Genomic DNA, 25,042 nt, shown 5'->3' on the forward strand with positions numbered 1-25,042 from the left:
AAGTATATCAACTCATTAATGTCCAATCCCAGCAGTTTGCTGCCATACCCAAAGAAGCTAGGGTCCTATATATAAAGACATATGTGAATGATGTTAGGAACATATGTCATTTAGAATTGGCTAATCCTTTGACAAAACGCAATTTACTTGTAATTGGGTAAATCTAGGATGTGTTTAAAAGAGCCCAATAAGAGCAAGCCCAGCCCAATGAGTATGACTTGAGATTTGTCCTCGGCCAACCTAAAGGCTTTATGCTCAACTTAATGTCATTTGGCGGGTCAGGAGACTCAGGACACCAAGCATGACCACACCCAATTATAACAGCCAAGTACGACTTTAGGTCAAGAACAAATAAAGCTTAGTCTAAAGGCAGTTTTATTTATTTATTATTATTAGCAAGTGAAGTTGAAATAATTCTTATTAAGGCAAAAATACTAAGTGCATCATTTAACTTTGATTGAAATTAATTTTAATCTTCTAATTTTTTTTTTCATTCAAATGAGTTCTTTAAGTTTTAAGTTTATTCAATTAAGTTCTTTCCACCAATTTCCATTAAATTTTTCTAGGATAAAAAGTTGGAAATATTTTTCAATAATTAATTGGATTTTTTTAATTTGAAACTTTTGAAGGAAAATAATAAAATTTGGACACTTAACCACAAAATTTAACAAAATTTGATGGAGAGGCCTTAATTGAATGAACTTAAAACTTATAGGACACACTTGAACGAAAGCAAAATTAAAAAACTAAAATGAATTTTAATCAAACTTAGAGGTGCACTTTGCACTTTTGCCAATTTTTAATTAACAAATTAGATTATTGTTTTGTGCATAAATATTTATCTTATTCTTGTCATATTATAATTTTATATTGTAAATGGTTTTTCTTTTATCTATTCATATTTTTAATTATACATGTTTACTAGAAAATATCACATTGGATGTGAAAATATTAAGAGCAAGAAAGTGAAGAACAACAAAATTAATTAAATCTTAAGTAGAATCTATTGATAAATTTGTAACTTGCAATATAGCAAATATAACCCAAAAAAAAAAATTATAAATGAATAAGGAATTCATCAAAAAAAAAAAAAAGATTTAGAAGATAATGAAATAATACAATAGAAATATAACAATAAATATTAATTATCATAATAACATTCAAACATCTAAGATAACAAATCTTGATTATACAAAATGACTTTTTTTGTTCCACTGCACAAACCATCTACATAATTTTACTCACAATACTTGTTGCATTTGTTCATGTAGAACAAAATTTTCAAAATTATACTTAAGATCAATTATGTCTTAAGTGGATTAAGAAGATTAGTTATTACTTATTATCAAATTTTTTTTATAATTTGATAATTATAATAGGGATGAAGAATTTAAACCCTAAATATTGTGGACACACTAATAGGTACCAATTAACTTACAAAGTTATTGATTGATTAGTTATTATGAAGTGAAAAAAAAAATGATAGCAAAACCTAAATACAAAAAATTTAATTAGTAATTCATTTATAAAAAATTCAAAAATGGATTTTTAGGGAAAAAAATTATAAAATAGAAAATTTAATAAATATTTAAATAATATTAAGAAAACTCCACCATAAATTTGTGGCTTTATGCCTCAAATTGTATGTATGAAGATTCTACGTGTGATAATCCCAATATTTTTACCATGTGGGCATACTTGATGTCATATCGAAGTAGATTTTTAAGAAAAGAAGAAGAAGAAACCCTAGGAGTGGATTACCATATCAAGAAAGCCGTGGCTGAATTTTTATTCTTTTCCTGTCAAGTCAAGGGAAGTAGAGGAATCGGATACGTTAGATTAGATAGATACTGGTACCTATGGAAAAACATGGTCCAAATTCACTAGAAAAATGATAAAGCGTGGAGACTACAATATACATACACTAGTTAAAGACTACAATATACCACTTTGTTGACTAATAATTTAGATATTCTTTCAAAAAGATATTTAAAAGGAGGATTATGCTAACAAGTGTCCTGAGAACATTAGTTAACAATCCAGTTAAAAAAAGATTTTATGGGAAAAGAAAAAAAAAATTAATATTTTGACAATTTTTTTTATTTTCTATAAAAATAATATAAAATTTTTTTTAAAATAAATTATTAACCAATGTCTTAAAGACACTTGTTATCATTTTTTTAAAATAAGAAACCATCGTCTAGATTCATAAAACTTTTCTTTTTTTGGGTACCTTTTTTTTAATTTTTTTTGAATACGTTTAGATTCATAACTGAGGGAGGCTTTCCTAGCCAAAGAGATTGAAATACTCCAATATTGACCGGTGTTTACAACGGGTGGCCCTTTTTTTAATTATTATTTTAAAATTTACTTTTAGAATTTTTTTTTTTTGGATTTTTCATAGACAAACTGTAACACCAAATTTTCAAAAAGAGGGATTAACGGATATCCTAATAGCATTTGTGTTTAATTGGCATCAGTTTTTAATTTTTATATTTTATATACAGCTTTTTAAAATCTTTTTCCTTTTTTTTTCTATTTTACTGAAATTTTTTTAATGAAAGTGTGTTAAAGTATGCTTGTGTTTTAAAAAAATTGAACAATTGAGAAAAAACTAAAAAAAAAAAAAGTTTTAAAAAGCTAAGTTAGTGTGCGTTTGGATCCAAATTAAAAAGTCAGCTTATTTTATTATTTAGTTTATTTTTACTAATATTCATAGCCCCACTGCACTTTTTTGGTACTATTCATAGGTCCTATTGTACTATTTCAGCTAATTTTTACCTTTTTATCTACAGTATTTTTAGCAAAAAATTCTCAGTTTCAATAAAATAAGCGGATCCCAAATAGATCTTTAAAATCTAAAGTTTAGAAACTGATGCTTAACTCACCCTTAGCCTACGTGTGGGAAGCGCGTTTTGTATTTCCCAGCAGTATGTTTTTTTTAGTAGACCAGTAAACTACTTTTTAAAAAAAAAAAAACTTTAAAACTGGGTCTCACAGTACTATTTACACATTTAAAAATTATTTTGCTACAGTGTTTTTAGTTTTTAGTTTTCAATAAACGGTATCCAGACAGACACTTAGTATGTGTTTGGCAAAAATTAAAAAGTTAGTTTATTTTATTATTCAGTTTATTTTTGCTACTATTCATGAGTCTTATTGCACTTTTTGGTACTATTAATGGGTTTTATAGTACTATTTCAACTAACTTTTATCTTTATCTACAATATTTTTAGCAAAAAGTTTTCAGTTTCAACAAAATAAACAGATCCCAAACAGAACTTTAGTTTATAAAATATTTTTAAAAACTTTTTATGGAAAGATAAAACAAAGTAACTAATTTTTTAAATAATATTTCATAGATTTGTAACGAAAACAATATAAAAACTTCCTAAAAATGGTATATTAATATAAGTGATGAAAACTTTTCAAAGCAAGTAACTTTTTTATTGAAAATAAATTAAAAAAATAATGTGTACTTGCTTATTAAAATTTAAAAATCAGTATTTTTTTTTTCGTTGATAGAATTAAAAATCAGTATTTGTTCCTTCACATCCTTGTTTGTTACTAATTTAATTGGTTTCGTGCTTTGTCGAGGTACAGTGCGTATTGTGCTACTGTTTTTATACTGTGTATATACTGTTTACATGTTTTTATAGTAATTTTTTATTAAAAATAAGTCCCAACATTATTTATATATTTAAAAATTATTTTATTTCAGTGTTTCAGTTCCAGCTTTTATCCAAACAGGCTATATGATTATTTAAATATATATATATATATTATTGGTGGGTGCCATTCTGGGTTCTCATAACTAGGGAAGGCTGACATAGAATCTTGCTGTCTGGGGTGGTCAAAGAGTTAGTTCTACCTCCCTCATCACCATTTTTTTTTTTTGTTTGATTACTACTTCCCCCATTAAAGCATTCATATATTTTGTTGTATTGTTTGTTTATTCAAATGAAGTGAATTTCTTGGAAGCCAGAGCCAGTGTTTGTAAATTCTTGATTAGTCAAGCCAATGAATTTATCTTTTTGCAAAGTACCCAGTTTTGTTTGATTCCTTTTACTGAACGTGGAAGACCCAATTCCAGTCATGGCCTTGGACACCATTTCCTGTCTGTTGAAAAGCATGGGGGAGATGCCCCTCTTTGTGTTGTTCAAAGGCGCAAGGTACAAACTTAAACACTAACATTGTTTCCGTCTAGGCCTTCCATCTCTGCCAGTGGTTTATTTAGAACATTTTTTACTTTGTAAATAAAAAATTGTTAGTATATTTATTTAAACTGAGAAGTAACCTCATTGAAAAATCATAGGTATTTGATTCAACCCCATATGAACTATGACGGTCTTTTTGCCTACTGATATGAATACAGTGTAAAACTAGATTTTTGTCTGCATCAGGCTTTTTTTTTTTTTTTTTGGTTCCTGTGTTGCCTGATTAAGTTGGGCCTGAATTTTTTTTTTAATTTTTTTTTATATTTATTGGATTTGAATGTTCTTTTTTTTTCTTTGGGCCAAAAAACTTGTTCAAATGTTAAACTTGCAACTTTACAATGGCATTGCCAGGAGTGTATTCAGAAACGATGAGCTTGGTCGGGAAATATTGCAGATTGCACTCCCCACAGCGCTGGCTTTAACGGCGGACCCCATTGCTTCTCTAATAGACACAGCATTTATTGGCCATATTGGTCAGTGCTTACTGTTCATTTTCATTTTTATGTATTGTAGCAAGCTTGTGCTTAGCGTTTGTTACAATGTTGACTTGTGTTTGAGTTGTGGAATCTTATTAAAAGATGTTGTAATGCATCAGAGAAGACTTGTATTCATGATGCCCCCAACGGGAAAACAGATATACAACTTCTTACCTTCCATAAGTCAATTCCAAAATTTGATTATAGTGAAGAATGTTGCTTTGGACTTAGGCTATTGAATTTCAAGAAAAAATTTTGACTTCTTATGTTTGTAAATGCATTTACTTTCCAAAGGCCCTTCTAAGGAAATATTGCCTTACTTTGTCTAGACAAGGCTATCTGATTTATGTACACGTGCAATTTATTGTTAGTTAGATGTTAATTACTATCAGGTACTATTACAGACTCATTTTACCCTTTTATGTGCATGGTATTGTTAGTTGTTGTGCAACAGTTACTAGATATGCTTTATACATGCTATGACAAGTTCCTTAACTATAAGTTTTATCTCTGGATCAATCATTGGGCTATTATAAGTTGCAGAACTATATTACAATTTGGTTTCGGTGTTGATAATTAGGCTGATCTTCAAATAGGTCCTGTGGAGCTTGCTGCTGTAGGAGTTTCTATTGCTGTTTTCAACCAAGTATCAAAGATAGCAATATTCCCACTTGTCAGCGTTACAACCTCTTTCGTTGCTGAGGAAGATGCTACTAAAAGTTTGAGTATTGAAGCAGATGACAGTGGAGTACTCGAGACGGGGTATGCTGTCAATCAGGAGATGGAACTGGAAGATCTGATACCAAAAGTTGGTGCGAATTTTATCTTCTTACCCTCTTGTTTTTGTTGAAATTATCTTTTGGAATAATTTCTATCATTCCAATATGCCTGATGTTTTTCTTTTTCCTCCAATGTAACATTTTTTAATTATTTTGTTGCCTATTAACATGTTGTGGTCTATTTTGAAACCAGAGTCTACGTGCAAGTCATCACTTATTCCTAGTAGTTACAGGAAAACAAATGACAGAAGGCAAATTCCATCAGCTTCAGCAGCATTGGTTATTGGTAGCGTGCTTGGGATCATACAAGCTTTGTTCCTCATTTTTGCTGCTAAACCAATATTGAACTATATGGGTGTAGAGTCTGTAAGTTTTACTAGTGCTAGAGTCAATCAATTTTTATGCTTGTTGTTCCCCAAAGCCTGTGTGTTAGTAATTCCAAAGCCCGTGTGTTACTAATTCTATATATGGAATCCTTTTTATGCCAATCTGTCAAATGATTATAAATAAATGGTTATATGATAAAGCACTTTTATTTTCTTGTTGCCCAACTTTTAACCACAGAACTCATAGAAGAGCTTCCTTAAAATTAATTGGATATCTCCTTTGCTCATTATCTTCACTCTTGCTGTGCTAGCTGTTTTAGTTTTATGACAATGTTTCATTAAGCATTTACAGCATGCCTTTACTGTGGGGAACTGCTATTGAGTATGAAATACTTTCAGCTTTTCTTATATTTTAAGAATAAAAAAGTATACTAGGTTCATTAGATTGATACTCTAGACTAATGAGCAGTATTGTTCACAAATTATTTGTTGCACCTTGGTAGCATGACAGTAATTGAAATGACAACTATTGTATACTTTTTTTTATATTGGTAATTATACAATATACATGCACCTGGTGGGTTTTGAACACAACATAAACCTCCACCTTGCTCTTACAAGGGAGGAGGGGTCATTGAGCTAGAGATCATTGGCAACAATTATAGACCTTATATACACCACATATCCTGAGATAAGCTAATATTATTCCTAAAGTTGACCCCATGCATGACATCATCCTATCTCTCAAAATTGTTGGTGAAAAAGGCCATCTGCATCATTTAATATTGACTGTCATGTGTTGGTTTTCCTTATGTTTATTGGGGTGGAAGGTAGTCTGATTCTTTATTGTAACATTGGCTCTCTGAAATGGTTGGAGAAATTTGTAATTCATAACTTCAATGTTGTAGTACTGCATTGAAATGATGTAACTCCTTGAAGTTCACATTTTTTATATTCTCCAAAAGTTCAAAAATATGATCTCTCTATGTACTAAAAGGCTTCAGATGCCTCTAGACTCCCCTTGTTTGTTCCAATATACAAGTAACTAAAATCTACATATAATGACTGCAGCACAATTCTGTTCCTGTAGAATTCTCCTATGCTAAAACCAGCCCAACAATACCTGACATTGAGGTCTCTTGGTGCTCCAGCAGTTCTTCTCTCTCTGGCCATGCAAGGGGTTTTTAGAGGATTTAAAGACACAAAAACTCCTTTGTTTGCTATCTGTAAGTTTTGAAACAAGTATCCCTTTAATTAAAAAGTCAGTCTTGTTGCACATAGAATATCATTGTGATGATTTATGTCATGATGCAATATTTGGAATTTTAATGTCTTTGGCTCTTAGGTAACAAAGAAATGACTTCGGATTTCATATAATGGCGAAAAAGATTACACATGGCCAACTCTAATTAATGTGTAAATCATTAGCCAACGGGAGTATTGGGACTAAGGCTTGGTTGTTGCTAATGTTGTCAACGTCTTCTGTGCCTATAAGTCCAACATGATTTTGGATTTCATAGAATGGTGAAAAAGAATATGCATGACCGACCCTAATTAATTTGTAAAGGAACCATAGCCGACCCCAAAGTTATGGGACTAAGGCTTGGTTGTGTTTGTACTTAAAAGGTTGTACCTAGTGCATGAGGCTCTTGCTTTTGCAGAATCTGGGATAGGCTGGCAGCCTTATCCTCAATTTTGTGCCTATGGAGTGAAACAAAAAAAAAAAAGAATTAGCAGAAGAGAACTTAAGTAGTTACAAGGTTAGGTGGTTAATGTTTGGTTTACAGAACATAGCAGATATGGGTACTTTAATGTGCAACCTGTAGACTGCTGGGGAGAAAAGCATGTAATGAAAATATTTATGTTTATGAATAAATAAACATACTTGTAATTAATTAAACATTGAAATATTTTCATATCAAATCTGGATATATTTTGATAATAATTTCTCTTTTCTTCATGTATAAGAATATCTTCCAGGTTTCATGTTTTCGATTTCAGCTAAATCTTATCTAATGGTTTGTTAAATTTGAATGTAGTGGTAGGAGATGTAGCAAACATTATTCTAGACCCAATATTTATATTCATACTCCGTATGGGTGTCAGTGGTGCAGCCATTGCCCATGTTATTTCTCAGTAAGTGTTGCTTTTTACTAATTATCTTCTAGATTTCCTATTTCTGACTCTGGGCCAGGATGTCTTAATATTTTAAATGTCTCCACTTCTATTTCTCACATGATATTTAACCATTATAGGTACCTAATCTCCCTGATGCTTTTGTGGAGATTAATCAAAGAAGTTGATCTCTTACCTCCAAGTATCAATGATCTACAAATTGGTCGGTTTCTTAAAAATGGTAAGAGAATCTATATATTTTTCAGTAAAATTGCTGCCACTAAACCATTATCAGGACTCAAAATAAGACTCTTTGTCTTTGGTACTTATAAGAATCCCCAAATATGTGATTGTTTACAACATATCCAAGCAGTACGTCTGAGTATACATTTTAATTTGTGGCTCTTAAATGCCTAAGGGAATAATGTATTTTGTTAAATGGAGAGTTATTGTATGGCAGAAACTTGATTACATGGACTTCTCAATAGATGACGAGAAGAACAAAAAACCTTTAAGCTTTAATAAACTCTAGATTGTACAAAATATGTGTATGCATATGTATGTCTAATCTGAAACTCTGTTTCTATTTAATCATGAAGACATAGGTTGTGTAAATATTAATTCATGCAATATAGCTTTCATTGGCACTTGGTCTTTCAGTTTTGTTGTATACAAATCTACAGAAATCTATAATGTCAACTTTGAACAATGTTTGTAGAATACATATGCTTTAGAAACATATGTCGACACAATCTAGAAGGGTTAGACAGCTATACATTGGAAGCCACTGTAATATTTTTTGCATTGTTTGATATCAATGAGAAATTTTCAAAAGAGAATTTTTTTGTGGTTGATGTGTAAATTTCTCAGATATCCTTTGGGAGTTTAGCCTCTTTTTAACAATAGATGGAGATGGGAAGGTAGTGGAATGTTTGCAACGGACTAGTGGTGGCATTCATTGGAACCCTATTTTAATTCGATCTCTTCGTGACTGGGAATTAGAGTCTATGGCTATGTTTTAGAGGATCTTTATTCTGTAATCCCATTAAAATGAAAAAAATGATTTGGCTTCCATCAACAAGTCAGGGTTTTCAAGTTAAAACTTCTTATAAAGCTTTGAGATGGGGAGCAACAAATATTCCCCCAGAAAAGCAATTGGAAAGTAAAAGTTCCATCAAGGGTGGCTTTTATTTTTTTGGTATGGACAGCAAATGGGTAAGATCCTTAGAACAAAAAACTTTGGTAGGAAGGGTATAGTGATTGTGGAATAGTGTAGGATGATGTGTAAGGTGAATGAGGAATATGTGTATCATTTTTTTCTCCATTGTATGTTTGCCGTGGATTGTGGAGCTTGGTGTTCTGGTTTTTTGGGATTAGTTGGGTGATGCTATGTGTGTTAATTGGTCTCTCCGAGTGCTAGAAAGTAAGGTTTGGTGGATGGAAATGGTATTTGAAGGCCATTTACCTATGTTTAATGTGGTGTATTTGGAGACAAAGGAAAGTGGGTGAATATTTGAGGGAAGAGACAACATTAATGGATGTACTCTTAAGGAGTATTCAAGAGCGGACCAAGGCTATGATTCCTTCTCCCTCAAGCTTTTCAATTTTTTAGATATACTAAATTTAGAACTTAATTTGTTTATGTACTATTGAGTTTTCTCTTGTCTACATCCTACGTGCTAGGTTACAACCTCTTGTTCTATATTCATTAATGAAGCTGTTTATTTTTTATCAAAAAAGTTCACTCCTTATGGAACGATGCCAGATTACAAAACCTAAAAAACTTTCTTTAATAACTTAGCCTTGAAACTCTCTATGTGCAAATTATGTCACAATATTTGATGATGCAAAAAATCAATAGTTGAGATCCTCGTCTCAGCGGATGGACGATACTGTGGATGGGGACGTCTCTGTAAATGAGAAACCTGCAAAATGAATTGGGTGGAAGAGTAACATGCCGGTGTGGCATCAGCCAAACCGCCTTTGATGCTTAAGTTAGTAAAGGAAAAAGATTTTAGAGAGAAAACGAGTAGAGAGTGATTTCGTAGAGTATTTGTGTGTACCTTTAGCTTCTGTTATCTTCTCTTTTATAGTTGTATGCCTCATTAATGGGCAATGATGCGGGATTCAGATCCTCTAGATTTCTACCAAATAGATTTCTTAGGGTATTCTACCAAATAGATTTCCTTAAATCTTAACCATTCTCTAATGATTTAATGGTCTAGATTTTGTCATGTCAGTATTCCACTAACAATAATGTTAATTATTTTGTTTGCAACATTATTTTATTATTTTAAGAATATTGTTAGTGGAATGCTAATATGGCAAAATCTATACTATTAAATCATTAAAGAGTGGTTAGGATTTAAGGAAATCTATTGGTAGAGTACCCTAGGAAATCTAGAGGATTTGAATTCAATGATGTGCTACATTTATGCTCAACGGCTAGTGCGTTACAAAATCTTTGTCTGGAGGCCATAACTCATTCTTTGACCATTGCTCTGTCAATTACGTTTTGTCATCAATAACCGTAATAAATGCGTAACGTCTTCTTTGAGTGACTGACGATCTGCGTATAATGACGACCATAAATCTCTGGTTCATCAGCTGCCCTCTTGTTCGTTTTCTTGTCTTTTAGATAAGATAAGAACAAATTCGTTTGGCGCTTCATATTTCGTGTGCTACGCATTTATGACAATTTGATGTTTAGGTGGTTGGGCGCCATATGTACGGCTAAGATGTGTTCGACGTGCGAACATGTCTCGGTTTTCCCGCGTGAGTTTTGGCCACTTGTTTTGCGTTTTCCCTCCTCTTTCCTTTCTTCTATATTTTTCCTTTTCAGTTTTCTGTTCTAGGGTTTGTTTCTCCTCCGAGCTTCCTTTCTCTGTTCTGCGTTTCCTAGCAAGTCCTTCGTGCTTCTTCTTTTCTGATTCTTCCATGGTAGATTATTCTGCTGTTAAAGCAGATTGTCCTTCAATAGCTTTCTTTTTTGCTCACTAAGGTAGTTTACTTGAGTCCGTAGAGGGAGAGTATCTTGAGAGGATCAGTTCCTTTGTAGGGAAGGACTGTCCATATACTTCTCCCTCTCTTTTTTGTTTCCTTTAGTTTCTCATTCCACTGAGGTAGCTAAGTTGTTGAGGGTGTCTGAGGTAAGGTCTAGCGACCTGGAGACAGGGTTATCATCGCCTGATGATCGTGTGGTCTCGGAGGCCACTTCTGTTTCTACCCCCTATAAAGTTTGGAACATCTCGTGTTCCCTCCCAAAAAAGGACGAGAAGCGGATCAAGGATAGATTTCAGTTCCCTGGTTCTGTAAAAATTAGGATCCCGAGTGACGAAGAAAGGGCTTGTCACTTGTATGCTGATGAGGTTTGTTTTTACGAGGCCAACTTTGCCAGTGGCCTTCGTTTCCTTGTTCATCCCTTTGTTAGGGAACTTTTTTCCTATTTGCATCTCACTCTGACGCAGTTGGTGCCTAACTCTTGGCAGATCCTTGTTTCTTGCATGGTGGTATGAATGTTTGCTAATGATGGTGATGTCATTAGGAGAGACAAATTCCTCTATTTTTATCGTCTGAGGAAGTCTAAGGATCCCGCCTATTATGAGCTTAAGCCGTGGGATAGGTCTTCTAGGTTAATCCTTGATTACGTCTTCTAGGTTAATCCTTGATTACCCCTTATCTCTCCAAAATTGGAAGCCAAATTTCTTTTTTATCTCTGTAAGTGGTTGGGAGCTCGTCCCTAGTGAGGACTTGGATGAAGCCCCCAAGTTTTTTCGTTGTTGGGGAGTTCCCGTGTCTGATGCGTCTTCCTCGTCTTTTTAGTGGTTTTTTACTTTTTTTAAGAGTGGCAGTAGATCACTTGCTTTTTCATTGTGAGATGGCTTATCAGTTGTGGAATTTTGTCTTAAAAACTTTTGGTTTGTCTTGGGTTATGCCTGGATCGATCCCAGATTTGCTTTTTGGCTGGTGGAATTGGTTGGGGAAGCATTCGTCTCAAGTTTGGAACTTAGTTCCATTGTGCATCCTATGGTGTATTTGGAAGGAACGGAATCGGAGGACTTTTGAGGATTTGGATAGTTCCGGTGTTCAAATGATTGCCTCTTTTAGTGGGAGTCTTTTTGATTGGTCTTGGGCTTGGGGACTCACGACTAGTGATTCTCTCCCCTCTTTTCTTAGCTCTCTTTTTCTCTTGTAATTATTCTGTTGTTTGGTTTTTTTTTTTTTTTTTTTTTTTTTTTCAGTCTTTTTCTTCTTGTATTTTTTGGGTTTGCTCTATGTTTTTCATGCATAGAGTAGCCTTTCGTATATATAACATTCTTACTTATCAAAAAAAAAAAAAAAAGTGGCAGTGATAGGTGACTTACTTGTACTCTTGTTTCGCAGTTGCCTAGCGTCCTCATCTGAAGAAGAGGTACCAGCGTCTTGTTGAAAAAGTAAGGGAATATTTGGAGACTATCAAGGATTTTGACAAGCTCGTCTCTCCTCAATCTTTATTTCATCATTTCTTGGGCCCGAAACTGTCTATTAAGGTTTGGATAGATTTGGAAGTTGTGAAGAAGAGTGAGTGCTTCTTGGATTCGGAACTGTCTCCTCAAAAAAAAAAAATTATATGTTTTTCTTCCTTTCATGAATGACGACCAGGTTCAGTAAGCAAAAATTAGCTGAAGCTCAAGAGAAGAAGGCCAAAGGTGGAACCATCAGTGGCCTTTTGTCCAAAAAGAAGGCCGGTGACGTCGTTAAGAAAGATCCTGCGAAAAATCCTCCTGCCAAGCGCCCTGCCTCTCCCACTTCGTCACTAGAGATGATTGCCTATGGTGGAGGGGAGATTAGGAAGAAGAAGAAAGCTGGTGGTAAATCTTTCCTTCCTAACTTCTGGGACGATACTGACGCGGCAACTTTGAAGGCGTATAAGGCACTTTCTGTGGATGATTTGAGTCCTTTGATGGCGAAGTCATCTAGTGAAGTGATGTTGTCTCACATCCAAAAGCTTGTGCAGGTTTGTGCCATTGGTTGTCTTTGCTTCTTCTTTCTTTCGCTTCATTTTTACTGAGGGAAGTTTTTGTAGGCTTTGGGGGAGTCTCTTTTCATATCTGGAAAACTCTTGGATTTGGAAAAGAAGATGACCACGTCCAAGCCGTTGATCAAGTCTTTATTCGCTGAGAATGAGACACTTAAGAACAAGGTTGCCATCCTCGTTGTTGAAGCTGAGAATGACAAGGAGCATGTGGCAACCTTAGAGAAAAGCCTACAAGTGGAGAAGGACTTCTGCAAGCTAAAGGACAAGTAGATTGGTGACCTGGAGCTGAAGCTGTAGAATGTTGGGGCCACGGCAGTACAAGATTTTAAAGATTTTGACGAGTATTCTGATGAATTATGCAAGTACTACGTGGAGGGCTTTGATCTTCTCGTGAAGTGGATGGCAAAGCATCATCCTGACTTGGACCTTTCTGGCTTAGCTGTTGATGACATCGAAAAAAGCTTGCCTGATCGTCCTTCTAAGGCCACAGCAGAGAATGTGACGGAGGAAGCCACAGACGTTGCTAAAGGAGTGAAGGAGGCCACTTTTGTAACCCCTGCAGACCCTGTCCCTGATGAGCGGTAATTTTTTATTTTTTCTTCTCACTATTTTTATTTTCTTGCAAGGCAAGAACAATATTTCTCTTTGGGCCTGTTGTTTTGGGCAACTAAACAATTCTTTTGGGCCTGTTGTTTTGGGCAACTAAACAATTCCTTTGACGATGATAGATAGGTTTATGGATTTCCTACTTTTAGTTGTAGTAAACAACTCTTTTATGCTTGGATAACCTTCTATGACAACGTTAGTTGTGTTGAGACAACCTTTAGGTTTAGCTTGCACTTGAGCAACTTTTTCATACTTAGCTTGTATATGAATAGCTCTTTGCATCCGGTTGTGTTGGAATGATTTTCTATTGAGTCATATTTGACTGATGATCTTAGTTGTGTTTGAACAACTTAGTATTTTTTTGCTGTGTTTAAACATTTTTGTATTGAGTCATGTTCAAATGACGATGTTAGTTGTGTTTTAACAACTTAGTATTTTTTAATTGTGCTTAAATAGTTTTTTGTTAAGTCATGTTTGAATGACGATGTTAGTTGTGTTTGAACAACTTAGTATTTTTTAGCTGTGCTTAAACAGCTTTATATTGAGTCTTGTTTAAATGACGATGTTAGTTGTGTTTGAACAACTTATTATTTTTTAACTGTGATTGACCAGTTTTTTTGTTGAGTCATGTTTGAATGACGATGTTAGTTGTGTTTGAACAACTTAGTATTTTTTAGCTGTGATTGAACAAATTTTTGTTGAGTCATGTTTGAATGACAATGTTAGTTATGTTTGAACAACTTAGTATTTCTTTAGCTGTAGTTGAACGGTTTTTTGTTGAGTCATGTTTGAAAGATGATGTTAGTTGTGTTTGAACAACTTAGTATTTTTTAGTTGTGCTTAAACAGTTTTGTATTGAGTCATGTTTAAATGATGATGTTAGTTGTGTTTGAACAACTTAGTATTTTTTAGCTGTGATTGAATAGGTTTTTGTTGAGTCATGTTTGAATGACTATGTTAGTTGTGTTTGAACAACTTAGTATTTCTTTAGCTGTGATTGAATAGCTTTTTGTTGAGTCATGTTTGAATAACGATGTTGCGCTCTACTTGTGACTCAGAGTCGTGGTATTGGAGCGTCTTTTGTGTTAACCACCTTTTGTTTTGTTTTGTCTTGAATGACGATTATATTGGTTATGTTTGAACAACTCTGATTTAGTCGACTTTGGTAATGGTGTATCAACAACTTTGATGGCTATAACGCTATTGGCTGTGCGTGAATCGCTTTTAATTTGAAATTTTAATGACGAAGATCCTTGAGACGTCTCCCAAGGACAACTCCTAAGTGTTGCACACGTTTTGATAGTGACAGATCACGGATAATCATTGATAAATACGTGTTGTACATGTTTTGACAGATCATGGATAATCATCGATAAATACGCATGGATAATGCTTTCATGTATTATTGATCTTATGAATGACGAAAGTAATGGTTGTTATACATACTGATATGAAGATTAGGCAACTCGAAATGTAAAGCGTTCCTTACTGGTAGCACTTCTTCAAGTGTTTTCTGTTCCATGGTCGAGGTAGTTCTTGGCCGTCTAAAGACTTCAAGTAGTAGGAGCCTTCTCTAAAATGAAGATTACTTCGTAGGGGCCTTCTTAAGCTGGCTCTAATTTTCCTTGGGATGAGTCCTTTGTTGCTTGTGACACCCTCCTAAGGATGAGGTCTCCTGTGTTAACCTTCTCACCCTGACCTTTCTGTTGTAGTACCTGGCCATTGCTTCTTTGTGTTTGGCCATTCGCTTCATAGCTTCTTCTCTGACTTCATCAATTAGGTCCAAATTGCTGTTAAGCTCTTGTTGATTCTTCTGCTCTTCATATGTTTTGACTTGGAAGCGCGTTAGTCCTACTTCTACTGGTATGACGGCTTCCGTGCCAAATGTTAGTCTGAATGGTGTTTCTCCAATTGGGACTCTTGTGGTCGTCCTATATGCCTAAAGGACATTTTGTAGTTCTTCAAGCCATGCCCCCATTGCCCCCTCAAGCCTAGTTTTGATAATTTTGAGCAAGCTTCTGTTCATCACTTCTGTCTGGCCGTTGGCCTGAGGGTGTCTTGGAGAAGAGTAATGATTCTTGACTCCTAAGTTTTGGCAAAATCTTCGAAACTTAGGGTTGTCAAACTGCTTTCCATTGTCTGATATTATGACGTGTGGGACTCCAAACCTGCAGATGATGTTTTTCCACACAAAGCTTGTGACTTTAGCCTTTGTTATAGTCGTCATTGGCTCTGCTTCTACCCATTTTGTGAAATAATCGATTGCAACGATCAAGAATTTGAGTTGCTTCTTCCCTAGAGGGAATGGACCCATGATATTAATTCCTCATTGGGTAAAGGGCCATGGTGAGGATATGGGTGTCATCGTCTCTCTTGGTCTCGTTTGGACATTTGCGAAGCGTTGATACTTGTCGCATGCTCTGATGATGTTATATGTGTCTTTCGGCAGGGTGGCCAGTAATATCCTACTCTAAGCACTTTTCCTGCTAAGGATCTTGCCTCAACGTGATTTTCGCAGGTCCCCTTGTGTATCTCGCGGAGCACATAATCTGCTTCTTCTGAGCTGGTACATCTGAGATATGGGAGTGAGTATCTTTGTCTGTACAGCACGTCGTCGATAATGACGAAGCGAGATGCTCTGATCTGTATCTTCCTTGCTTCCATCTTATCTCCAGGGAGCCATCCTTTTTTCAAGTGACGGACGATGGCAGTCATCCACTTGTCTTGTTCTTTTATCTTCAGACCTTGTTCACCTTCTGTGCTCAGCGGCCCCCTTATCTCTACACATAGTTCAAAGGTCGCATTGTAATCGTCTAACGAGACCATTCTTGCTAGAAAGTCAGCTTCTGCATTTTTGGCTCGAGGGATTTGTACAAAGTCTAGATTGTCAAAGTATTGTGAGAGTCGTTGGACGATCTTCAAATACTTCTGCATCCTTTCTTCTTTGGCTTCATAATCTCCTTTCACTTGTCCAATTATCAGCTGAGAATCAGCTTGGATGACAAGGTTCTTTGCTCCTAGAGCCCTAGCTAGACTTAGTCCTGTTAGCAATGCTTCGTACTCTACCTCGTTATTTGTTGCTGGGAACTGTAATCTGACTGCATATTTATTTTTCAGGAGATATGAGCACTACTCCTGCTCCTCCTACTTTCCTCATTGCAAACCCATCTGCTTGGACCATCCATGTTTCCATAGGAGGTTCTTCTTCCTTATAGGGGTAAGTGAACTCTGCAATGAAGTCTGCTAGCACCTAGGCTTTGATTGCTGCTCGAGGCCAATATTAAATGTTGAATTGGTACAATTCAATTGCCCATTGAATGAGTCGTCCTGCTACATCCATCTTGTTCATCGTCTTTCTTATGGGCTGATCTGTCATGACGACGATGGGGTGTGCTTGGAAATAAGGACGGAGCTTTCTGGAGGTGACCAACAACGCGAAAGCTATTTTTTCCATCATTAGGTAACTTGCCTCTACGCCTTGAAATGTTTGGCTAGTTTAATAGACGGGCTTTTGCACATTCCCTTCTTCTCTGATCAGTGCCGAACTTACTATAGTGTTGGATACCGCTAAGTAGAGGTACAACTTCTCTCCCATCACTGAGGGGCTTAGCAAAGGTGGCTTCGTTAGTTACTCCTTTAACTTGGCAAGGGCTTTCTCGCATTCGTCAGTCCACTGAAAAGCTTTTTTCAATACCTTAAAGAATGGCATGCACTTGTTTGTTGTCTTAGAGACGAATTTGTTTAGGGCTGCAACCTTTCCTGTTAGGCTCTGCACCTCTTTCACTGTCTTTGGTGATTGGACCTTGATTATTGCATTTACTTTGTCTGGATTTGCCTCTATACTTCGTTGCGACACCATGAATTCCAAGAATTTTCCTGAAGCAACAACAAAAACACACTTTGCAGGGTTTAATTTCATATTGTACTTACGTAGTGTGCTGAAGGTTTCTTTAAGATCGTCTAAGTGGTTGGCTTTGTCCTTGCTTTTCACCAGCATATCGTCTATGTACAACACATTCTTTCCAATTTGATGAGAGAACATGCGGTTCACCAATCTTTGGTAGGTGGCTCCTGCGTTCTTCAGTCCAAAAGGCATAACTTTGTAACAGTACAACCCTTGGTTGGTAACGAATGAGGTCTTCTCTTGATCTTCTTTGTCCATAAGAATCTGGCTGTATCCAGAAAATGTGTCCATGAAACTTAAGAGCTTGTGTCCAGCAATCGAGTCTATTAGTTAGTCAATCCTTGGCAAGGGGAAGCTATCCTTTGGACAGGCCTTATTCAAGTCTATGAAGTCAACACACATCCTCCACTTGTCATTGCTTTTTTTTACCATAACACGTTTGCAAGCCAATCTAAATAAAAGACTTCCCTGATGAAATCAGCTTCTAGTAGTTTCTCTACTTCTTCAGTTACAACTTTGTTGCGTTCTGGTGTAAACACTCCACTTCTATTGTACAGGTTTGTATTTCGAGTTGACATTGAGACGATGCTATATGATCTTCCTATCAATCTCGGGCATATCTTCGATTTTCCAGGCGAAAACATCTTGGTTTGCCCTTAAAAAGGAGATCATTTTCTCTTTCTCAAGGGTTGGAAGTGCCGTTCTAATCTTCAATATCTAAGTCGAGTCTCATGGGATGATCTCCACTTCTTGTGGTGTTTCTGACGGTTCGAGAATCGGCTCTGGTTCATTGATCACCCATATGTGATTCTCTCCAGATGCTAAGGCAGCTTGATAACACTCTCTTGCCAGAACTTGGCCTCCTCTGATTTCTCCTACCCTATGGGTTGTTGGAAACTTCACTTTCAAGTAATATGTTGACGTTGCTGCTATTAGTCTATTGAGTGCAGGTCTTCCCAAGATGATGTTGTATGTTGAAGGGCAATCAACTATAAGGAAATCAATTTCCTTTGTGATCTATGCCAGATAAGTTCCTGCAATTACAGTTAGAGTGACAATCCCTTTAGAGACAATCCTATCCCCTGTGAAGCTTACCAGAGGCGAGGTGAAAGGCCTGATCCTCTTCTTATCCAGCTTCATTTGCTGAAATGCGGGCAAGTAGATGATATCTGCTAAGCTTTCGTTGTCAATGAGCACCCGGTGGATGTTGAACTCTTCAACTCTGAGCGTGATTACTAGTGGATCGTCATGTGGTTGCCTGATGCTGCAACTGTTTCTTTCTGAGAAGACAATATCAGGTTCGTCATTCTTTGGCATCTTCATTGGAGGGAGCCGCGAATGGACACTGTTTATTTCTCTTCCTTGTGCTTTTTTCAAGGACTTAAGCATTTCGTTTGCTGTTAGTCCTCTTGAGATCGTCTTTATTTCTCCTACTGAGGGTTTGCTATCCCCTACCTCTGGATTTCTGTCCTGATCGTCCTTCTATTGGTATCTGTGGGGCTCCGTTTTTCTGACGTACTTCTGTAACTTTCCTTGCCGGATTAAAGTTTCCACCTGGTCTTTCAAATGTTTGCACTCATCGGTACGATGCCCGTGGTCCTGATGGAATCTACAGTACTTGCTCTTGTCTCTTCTTTCTACTGGAGTGCTGATTGGTTTCAGCCATTGTAGGGAAGGATTGTCTCTTATATGCATGAGGACCTGCTCAATTGGCATTATCAGAGGAGTGAAGTTAGTGAACATGGGTTTCTTGTTTGGAAGTTCTTTCTTTTTCCCTGTGGCTTGCCCGACACTCCGAGTTTCCTTCTTCTTATTGTGATTGCTATTTGTTCCTTCATCTCTCTTCCTCTTTCCTTTCATTTCCTTTGCGAGCACCGCATCTTTTGCATTCATGTACTTCTAAGCCTTACGGAGCAAATCTGCGACTGTTTTTGGTGGACTTTTAGTGATTGAGAAGAAGAAATCCTCTGGCAGCAACCCTGCTTGGAAGGTCATTAAGATAACTTGATCTTCAGCTTCATCTACGTGCAGTAGCTCCTTATTGAACCGAGTGACGTACTGTCTAAATGATTCTCCTTCTACTTGCTGAATGTTGAGAAGATGGCCAGTTGGCTTTTTGTGTCTTTGCCCTCCAATGAAATGACGAACAAAACCCTTGTTGAGTTGTTCAAAGTCTGCAATTCTTGGGGGTATTTTGCTGAACTATACTCTGGCCACTCCCTTCAGTGTTGTTGGGAATACCCTACACATCACTTCATCTAGGGTTATCTGCAACAGCATCAGCATCTTGAACGATTCGATGTGATCCAATGGATCCTTGGAGCCGTCATATGACTCCAATTGTGGGAGATGGAATTTTGGTGGGAGGAGACAATTCAACATTTCATTAGCGAATGGTGAGTCCGTCCTTCGAATTATTTCATCCAGGTTCTCTCCGCCTTTGTCCTTCATAACGCTTTTTAGTTTGTCCACCTCCTTTCTCATGTTGCCGAGCTCATTCTCCACCCTAGTGGAATCTTCTCCTGAAGTTCTGTCTCGCCTATTGGCTTAAGAGTTTGATTTTTCTTCATTTTGGTTTTCACTTGTTCACCGACGTTCTGCGTTTTGAGACTCCATCGTCCTTCATAGCTCTTCATTTTGGCGAGTCAGCTCTTCCACATTTGCCAAGAGGGCTTGGATTTGTTGTTGTTGCACATCTGGCTGAGGTCCAGTTTCTGCTTCCATCTCGTACGTCGGGGAACTCTTTTGTCATGGAGAAAGATGACTTGAATGATTAGCGTGCCCATAGACGGTACCAAACTGATGATGCAAAAAATCAACAGTTGAGATCCTCGTCGTAGCGGATGGACAATGTTGTGGATGGGGTCGTCTCTGTAGATGAGAAACCTGCAAAATGAATTGGGTGGAAGAGTAACACGCCGGTGTGGTGTCAGTCAAACCGCCTCTGATGCTTAAGTCAGTAAGGGAGAAAGATTCTAGAGAGAAAACGAGTAGAGTGATTTCGTAGAGTGTTTGTGTGTACCTTTAGCTTCTGTTATATTCTCTTTTATAGTTGTATGCCTCATTAATGGGCAATGATGCACTACATATGTGCTCAACAGCTAGTGCGTTACAGAATTTTTGTCTGGAGGCCACAGCTCATTCTCTGACCGTTGCTCCGTCAGTTACGTTTTGTCATCAATGACCGTAATAAATGCGTAACGTCTTCATTGAGTGAATGACAATCTGCGTATAATGACGACCATAAGTCTCTGGCTCATCAATATTCATTGAATAATTCATGTAAGGATGCCAACTGTATTTGGACTGATTACAAAATGTACAACTACCCTCAGTAACTTACCCATGAATCTCACATATTTGTGCAAGTTATGTTACAGTATTCATGTAAGAATGCAAACTATGTAAGGATGCAAACTGTATTTGGACCACCAACCATATAGGTGGAAAGTTCAATAATAAATGAAACATATATTTGGTTCTCTGTAGTAGGCTGTTAGTGAATATTTCATTTTAGTTGCTAGTTCTTATTCATCACCTATCTGTATCTTTTATTTATATACTCATCATGCTCTTACCCTAAGCGGTAGTACAATCAGCTGACTACACCTCATGAAGTGGAGGTCACAATCAGTTGACAACACCTCATGAAGTGGAGGTCACTAGTTCGAATCTCTTCCCTATCCCCCTTCCGCCTAGGGTTTATCAAAGAATACTCCTAGTGATCTTAATCTATGATACTGGGCAGCATGTTTGGTACATTAAGTGAAGATTACGATAGAAATAGTAATATTTATTTCTAGGAATAAAATGTGTTGTAATGGAATAACTAAACCTATTTATAAGTTTGGTTGTGAGTTGTAACATTAGAATAAAACTTAAGATCTATTTTAGGAAATATCTTACTCATACAATTATATTTCCTTAAAAATAATATTTTCTAAATTTAAGAGAAAGATCAGTCATTTTTTTATGAGAGTAATGCTAAATTAAGAACTTAATTTGTTTATGTATTATTGGGTTTACTCTTGTCTAAATCATCTCATTGCACTAATCAGGGGCATTTGTAGTTACTAAGGGGGTCAAAGACCAAGAAGTGAGTTATTTATCAGTCAAGCATTATGTGCTGAAGGCACAAACTGTTTTATAATATTTTTACAAACTGTTGATGTGACAAATTCTTAATAGTTCTCTTAATATTTCTCATCTACGTCCATCACTAACATTACCTTTTGAGTAATGCTACAGCCACAAACTATTTTACAACATTTTTACAAATTATAGTTATAACCAACTTCTTACTAGTTCTCATCTGGGTTCAACAATAATATTATTTTTTCATTTACCAATAATCACTCATCACATCAACAAGTTGTAAATTTTTATGTAAAAATGTTTGTATCTCTAGCATTTTTCTTACCTTTTTACTTAACAATAATCACCTACCACATCAGTAGTTTGTAAAAAAATTTATAAAATAGTTTGTGGCTTTAGCATTTTCCTTTTTATGTTATTTTATTTTTTATAATTGTTATATGTATATGAAAAGTATGTTTATTTAGAAATATATTAATTTTAGAGATAATTGCAAATAGCTATTACAACCCTCTTAAAGGAGAAATTATTAGGTCCACTAGGAAGACTGTTAACGTGGTCCTCCCAACCAATGAGACAAAGCCATCTATGCAAATGTGTGAGTTAGCTTCCTAATCAACACAAGAAATAAAAAATAAAAAATAAAAATTACTAGGTGATGTCACATTTGTATAAATAACAACATTTTATTGGTTGGGAGGTCAGGGAGGACCACATCAACAGTCCTCTTGGTGGACTTAATAATTTCTCCTCTTAGAGAGGAATAATTATTCTCCAATACAAAAAATAGCTATTTATAAGGAATGATTATTCCCTATAATAAAATATTACCAAACAAAAGAATAGTTAAATTGTAGCCTAATAGCTATTTCGTTAGAGTGTCTATTACAGTCTACCAAATATGCCCTTAATGTTCTTGTATAAGATTTTTCTTTATTTCTTTTTCAATGTTGACTTGAACTTCCAAGTTTGCTGTTCTTCCCTCTATATCCTCTCCAGTATCCTTTTTAGTCAATTTCTTGTAGCTAGTGGTAGATAACTGTAGTACACTCTACATGTTGATTGCAATTTAACTCACCTCTTTTTTTTTTTTGGCTGTGTTTGGATTTAGGATCTATGTTACTGGTGAGGGTTATAGCTGTGACATTTTGTGTAACCCTAGCAGCATCATTGGCTGCGAGGCAGGGATCAACATCTATGGCTGCATTTCAGGTTTGCCTACAAATTTGGTTGGCAACCTCTTTGCTTGCTGATGGCTTGGCTGTTGCAGGACAAGTAAGATACTTATTTTTAAGTACAATTATAATGCTACTATTGGCCACTATCACCTTTCCATATTTGTCTACAAAGGCCTGTGTTCGACGTGGCAAGGCACAGAAACTTTTATGAAATGATAATAGACGAGATTCATAGAACTCCAAACAATATATAAGCTTGGACTAAAAGTAAAACAAAAGAGCAATATATTAGCAGAATGAAACACATATGTTACGTTTGGAAGCCACAAAGGAGGTTGTATAGCAACTTGAAGGAAGGTTTCTTTGTTTGTTTTGTGTGTTGATGTCCACAGGTTCCATTTTTAACTGGTTTTGTCGGGTGCCTCAGCTCTTTCTCTGCCTTCGTTTTTACCTTAAATAATCATCTATAATCTGAAGGTTCCATGTTTCTTCTTAACTATGACATTTGAACTTGGAAGCATATTATAATCTGAAGGCTCAGAGTTTGGAGTCTTTGGTAAAATGCTTAATCTAACTTCTTACAAATTACTTGCAATTTGTATTCTAACTTTATTTTTCTCCCCCCCAACCCCCCTCTCCTTTTCTCTTTTTGATATATATATATATATATGAATTGTGTCATCACTTGCCCTGTACGACTTTATTTCTTAGCATCTTAAACTATATTAAACTATCAAGAAACATTTTCTGTTCTAAATTGTCTCCACGGTAGACTATAGTGACTCAAACCTTTTTCAGGCAATCCTTGCAAGTGCGTTTGCAAAGAAGGATTACACCAAGGCCGCTGCCACTGCTTCTCGTGTATTGCAGGTCTGTTGACTATTATTATTTATTTGGCTTTACACTGCATTGCTTATGGTTTTATAATCCAGGTGGGCTTGGTTCTGGGGTTATTGCTCTCGATTGTCCTCGTAGTTGTATTACAATTTGCACCCAGATTATTTACAGCGGATGTCAATGTTTTGCAACTTATAGGTGTAGGCATTCCGGTAATCCCCTGCCTCCCTCCTTCCCTTCTTTCCCAGTTTATGCGATCCCAAGAATTTCAATTGTGATAATTTTATTTTTTGTTTTACTAGTTTGTTGCCGTGACTCAACCTATTAATGCTTTAGCCTTTATTTTTGATGGAATCAACTATGGAGCTTCAGATTTTGCATATTCTGCTTACTCAATGGCAAGTCTTCCAAACCCTTGGTTGCTACCCATGATATCTTTGTTTGGTTTTTTAGAATGAGTAAAAGAAGAATATCCAGAATATTTAACTAGCATTGAGTATCCAACCAGTTAAAATATAGCATTCTTGGTACTTTCCTTAAATTAACAGATATATCCATGGCGTTCTCTCATATAATTTCAATTCCCCTTTGTCCCCAGGTTTTGGTTTCATTAATGAGCATATTGTGCTTATTTATACTATCTTCAAGTCACGGCTTTATTGGTCTCTGGATTGCATTGTCTATCTATATGAGTCTGCGTGCATTAGCTGGTTTTTGGAGGTAACTTCTTGTGCAAGAGACCATTTCCTTCATTTTATAGCTCTCATTGTTTTGAATTAGCGGCTTTTACCTCTTTTTTGAGTTGGAGGATAATATATTCTTTCTGCTTCCTTACCCGTCAAGGTGCAACCTAGTGGTTGGAAGCTTGAAATGAGCTGAGATTTAGTCATCTTAGTGTGATCCCCACTAGGAGTTCCTCAAGTTTACCTGGTACATGATTCTAGTGGGCGGGGTTGTGTAAATGTGGACTGTAGTTTACTCCCCAAGGGTGGGTCCAAAAAGGGCCTTAACTTGGTGAGGTTCAACATCATAAAATAAAAAATAAAAAATTTCTTTCAGCTTCCTTCAATCCTTTTCTGTTACAATCTATCAACGACTATTTTAACATATCATGGAAATTTCAGGTTACCCTAACATTCACGCTTCTACCTTTGCAGGATAGGGACTGGTATGGGACCTTGGAGATTTCTTAGGGACTAATCACTGCCTTTGTATTCAATGTTTTTCCTCTTCCAGATATTGTTGTCTTGTCTATTTAGCTAAAGTCAAAAAGGAAAAGTTGAAATCTTGTTGGGAGATGACGCATATGTATAGCTGCATTTCTATTTTCCTTTGAACCTTGAGGAAAAATGTTGGTACATGTATAAATGTAGTAATAATAAATTAGCGTCGTTCTTTTCATGAATTGACTAATGTGCCACTAACTAAAATGGAAATTTTTTTTTTCTTTTTTTTGGGAGGGGAACTGGAATGGCCTTAAAAGTATATTTGT

At 35.9% G+C, this 25,042-nt stretch overlaps 2 protein-coding genes across 2 annotated transcripts; both read left to right on the forward strand.

Annotated features, from left to right (window-relative positions):
• Positions 1-3,803: 3,803 nt before the first annotated feature.
• Positions 3,804-24,955, forward strand: LOC142610855 (protein DETOXIFICATION 42-like). The gene is made up of 13 exons (XM_075782811.1): positions 3,804-4,172; positions 4,569-4,690; positions 5,290-5,505; positions 5,666-5,838; positions 6,889-7,024; positions 7,838-7,934; positions 8,054-8,154; positions 22,647-22,810; positions 23,512-23,583; positions 23,646-23,762; positions 23,853-23,948; positions 24,149-24,270; positions 24,708-24,955. Exons 1-13 carry the CDS (start codon positions 4,096-4,098, stop codon positions 24,748-24,750), a joined length of 1,536 nt encoding a protein of 511 aa, XP_075638926.1. The 5' UTR covers positions 3,804-4,095; the 3' UTR covers positions 24,751-24,955.
• On the forward strand, positions 12,410-13,347 carry LOC142610856 (uncharacterized). The gene is made up of 2 exons (XM_075782812.1): positions 12,410-12,909; positions 12,979-13,347. The coding sequence occupies exons 1-2, from the start codon at positions 12,544-12,546 to the stop codon at positions 13,198-13,200; spliced, it is 588 nt and encodes a 195-aa protein (XP_075638927.1). The 5' UTR covers positions 12,410-12,543; the 3' UTR covers positions 13,201-13,347.
• Positions 24,956-25,042: the final 87 nt, after the last annotated feature.

Source organism: Castanea sativa, chromosome 9, assembly GCF_040712315.1.
Source record: "Castanea sativa cultivar Marrone di Chiusa Pesio chromosome 9, ASM4071231v1".
NCBI classification, from domain to species: Eukaryota; Viridiplantae; Streptophyta; class Magnoliopsida; order Fagales; family Fagaceae; genus Castanea; species Castanea sativa.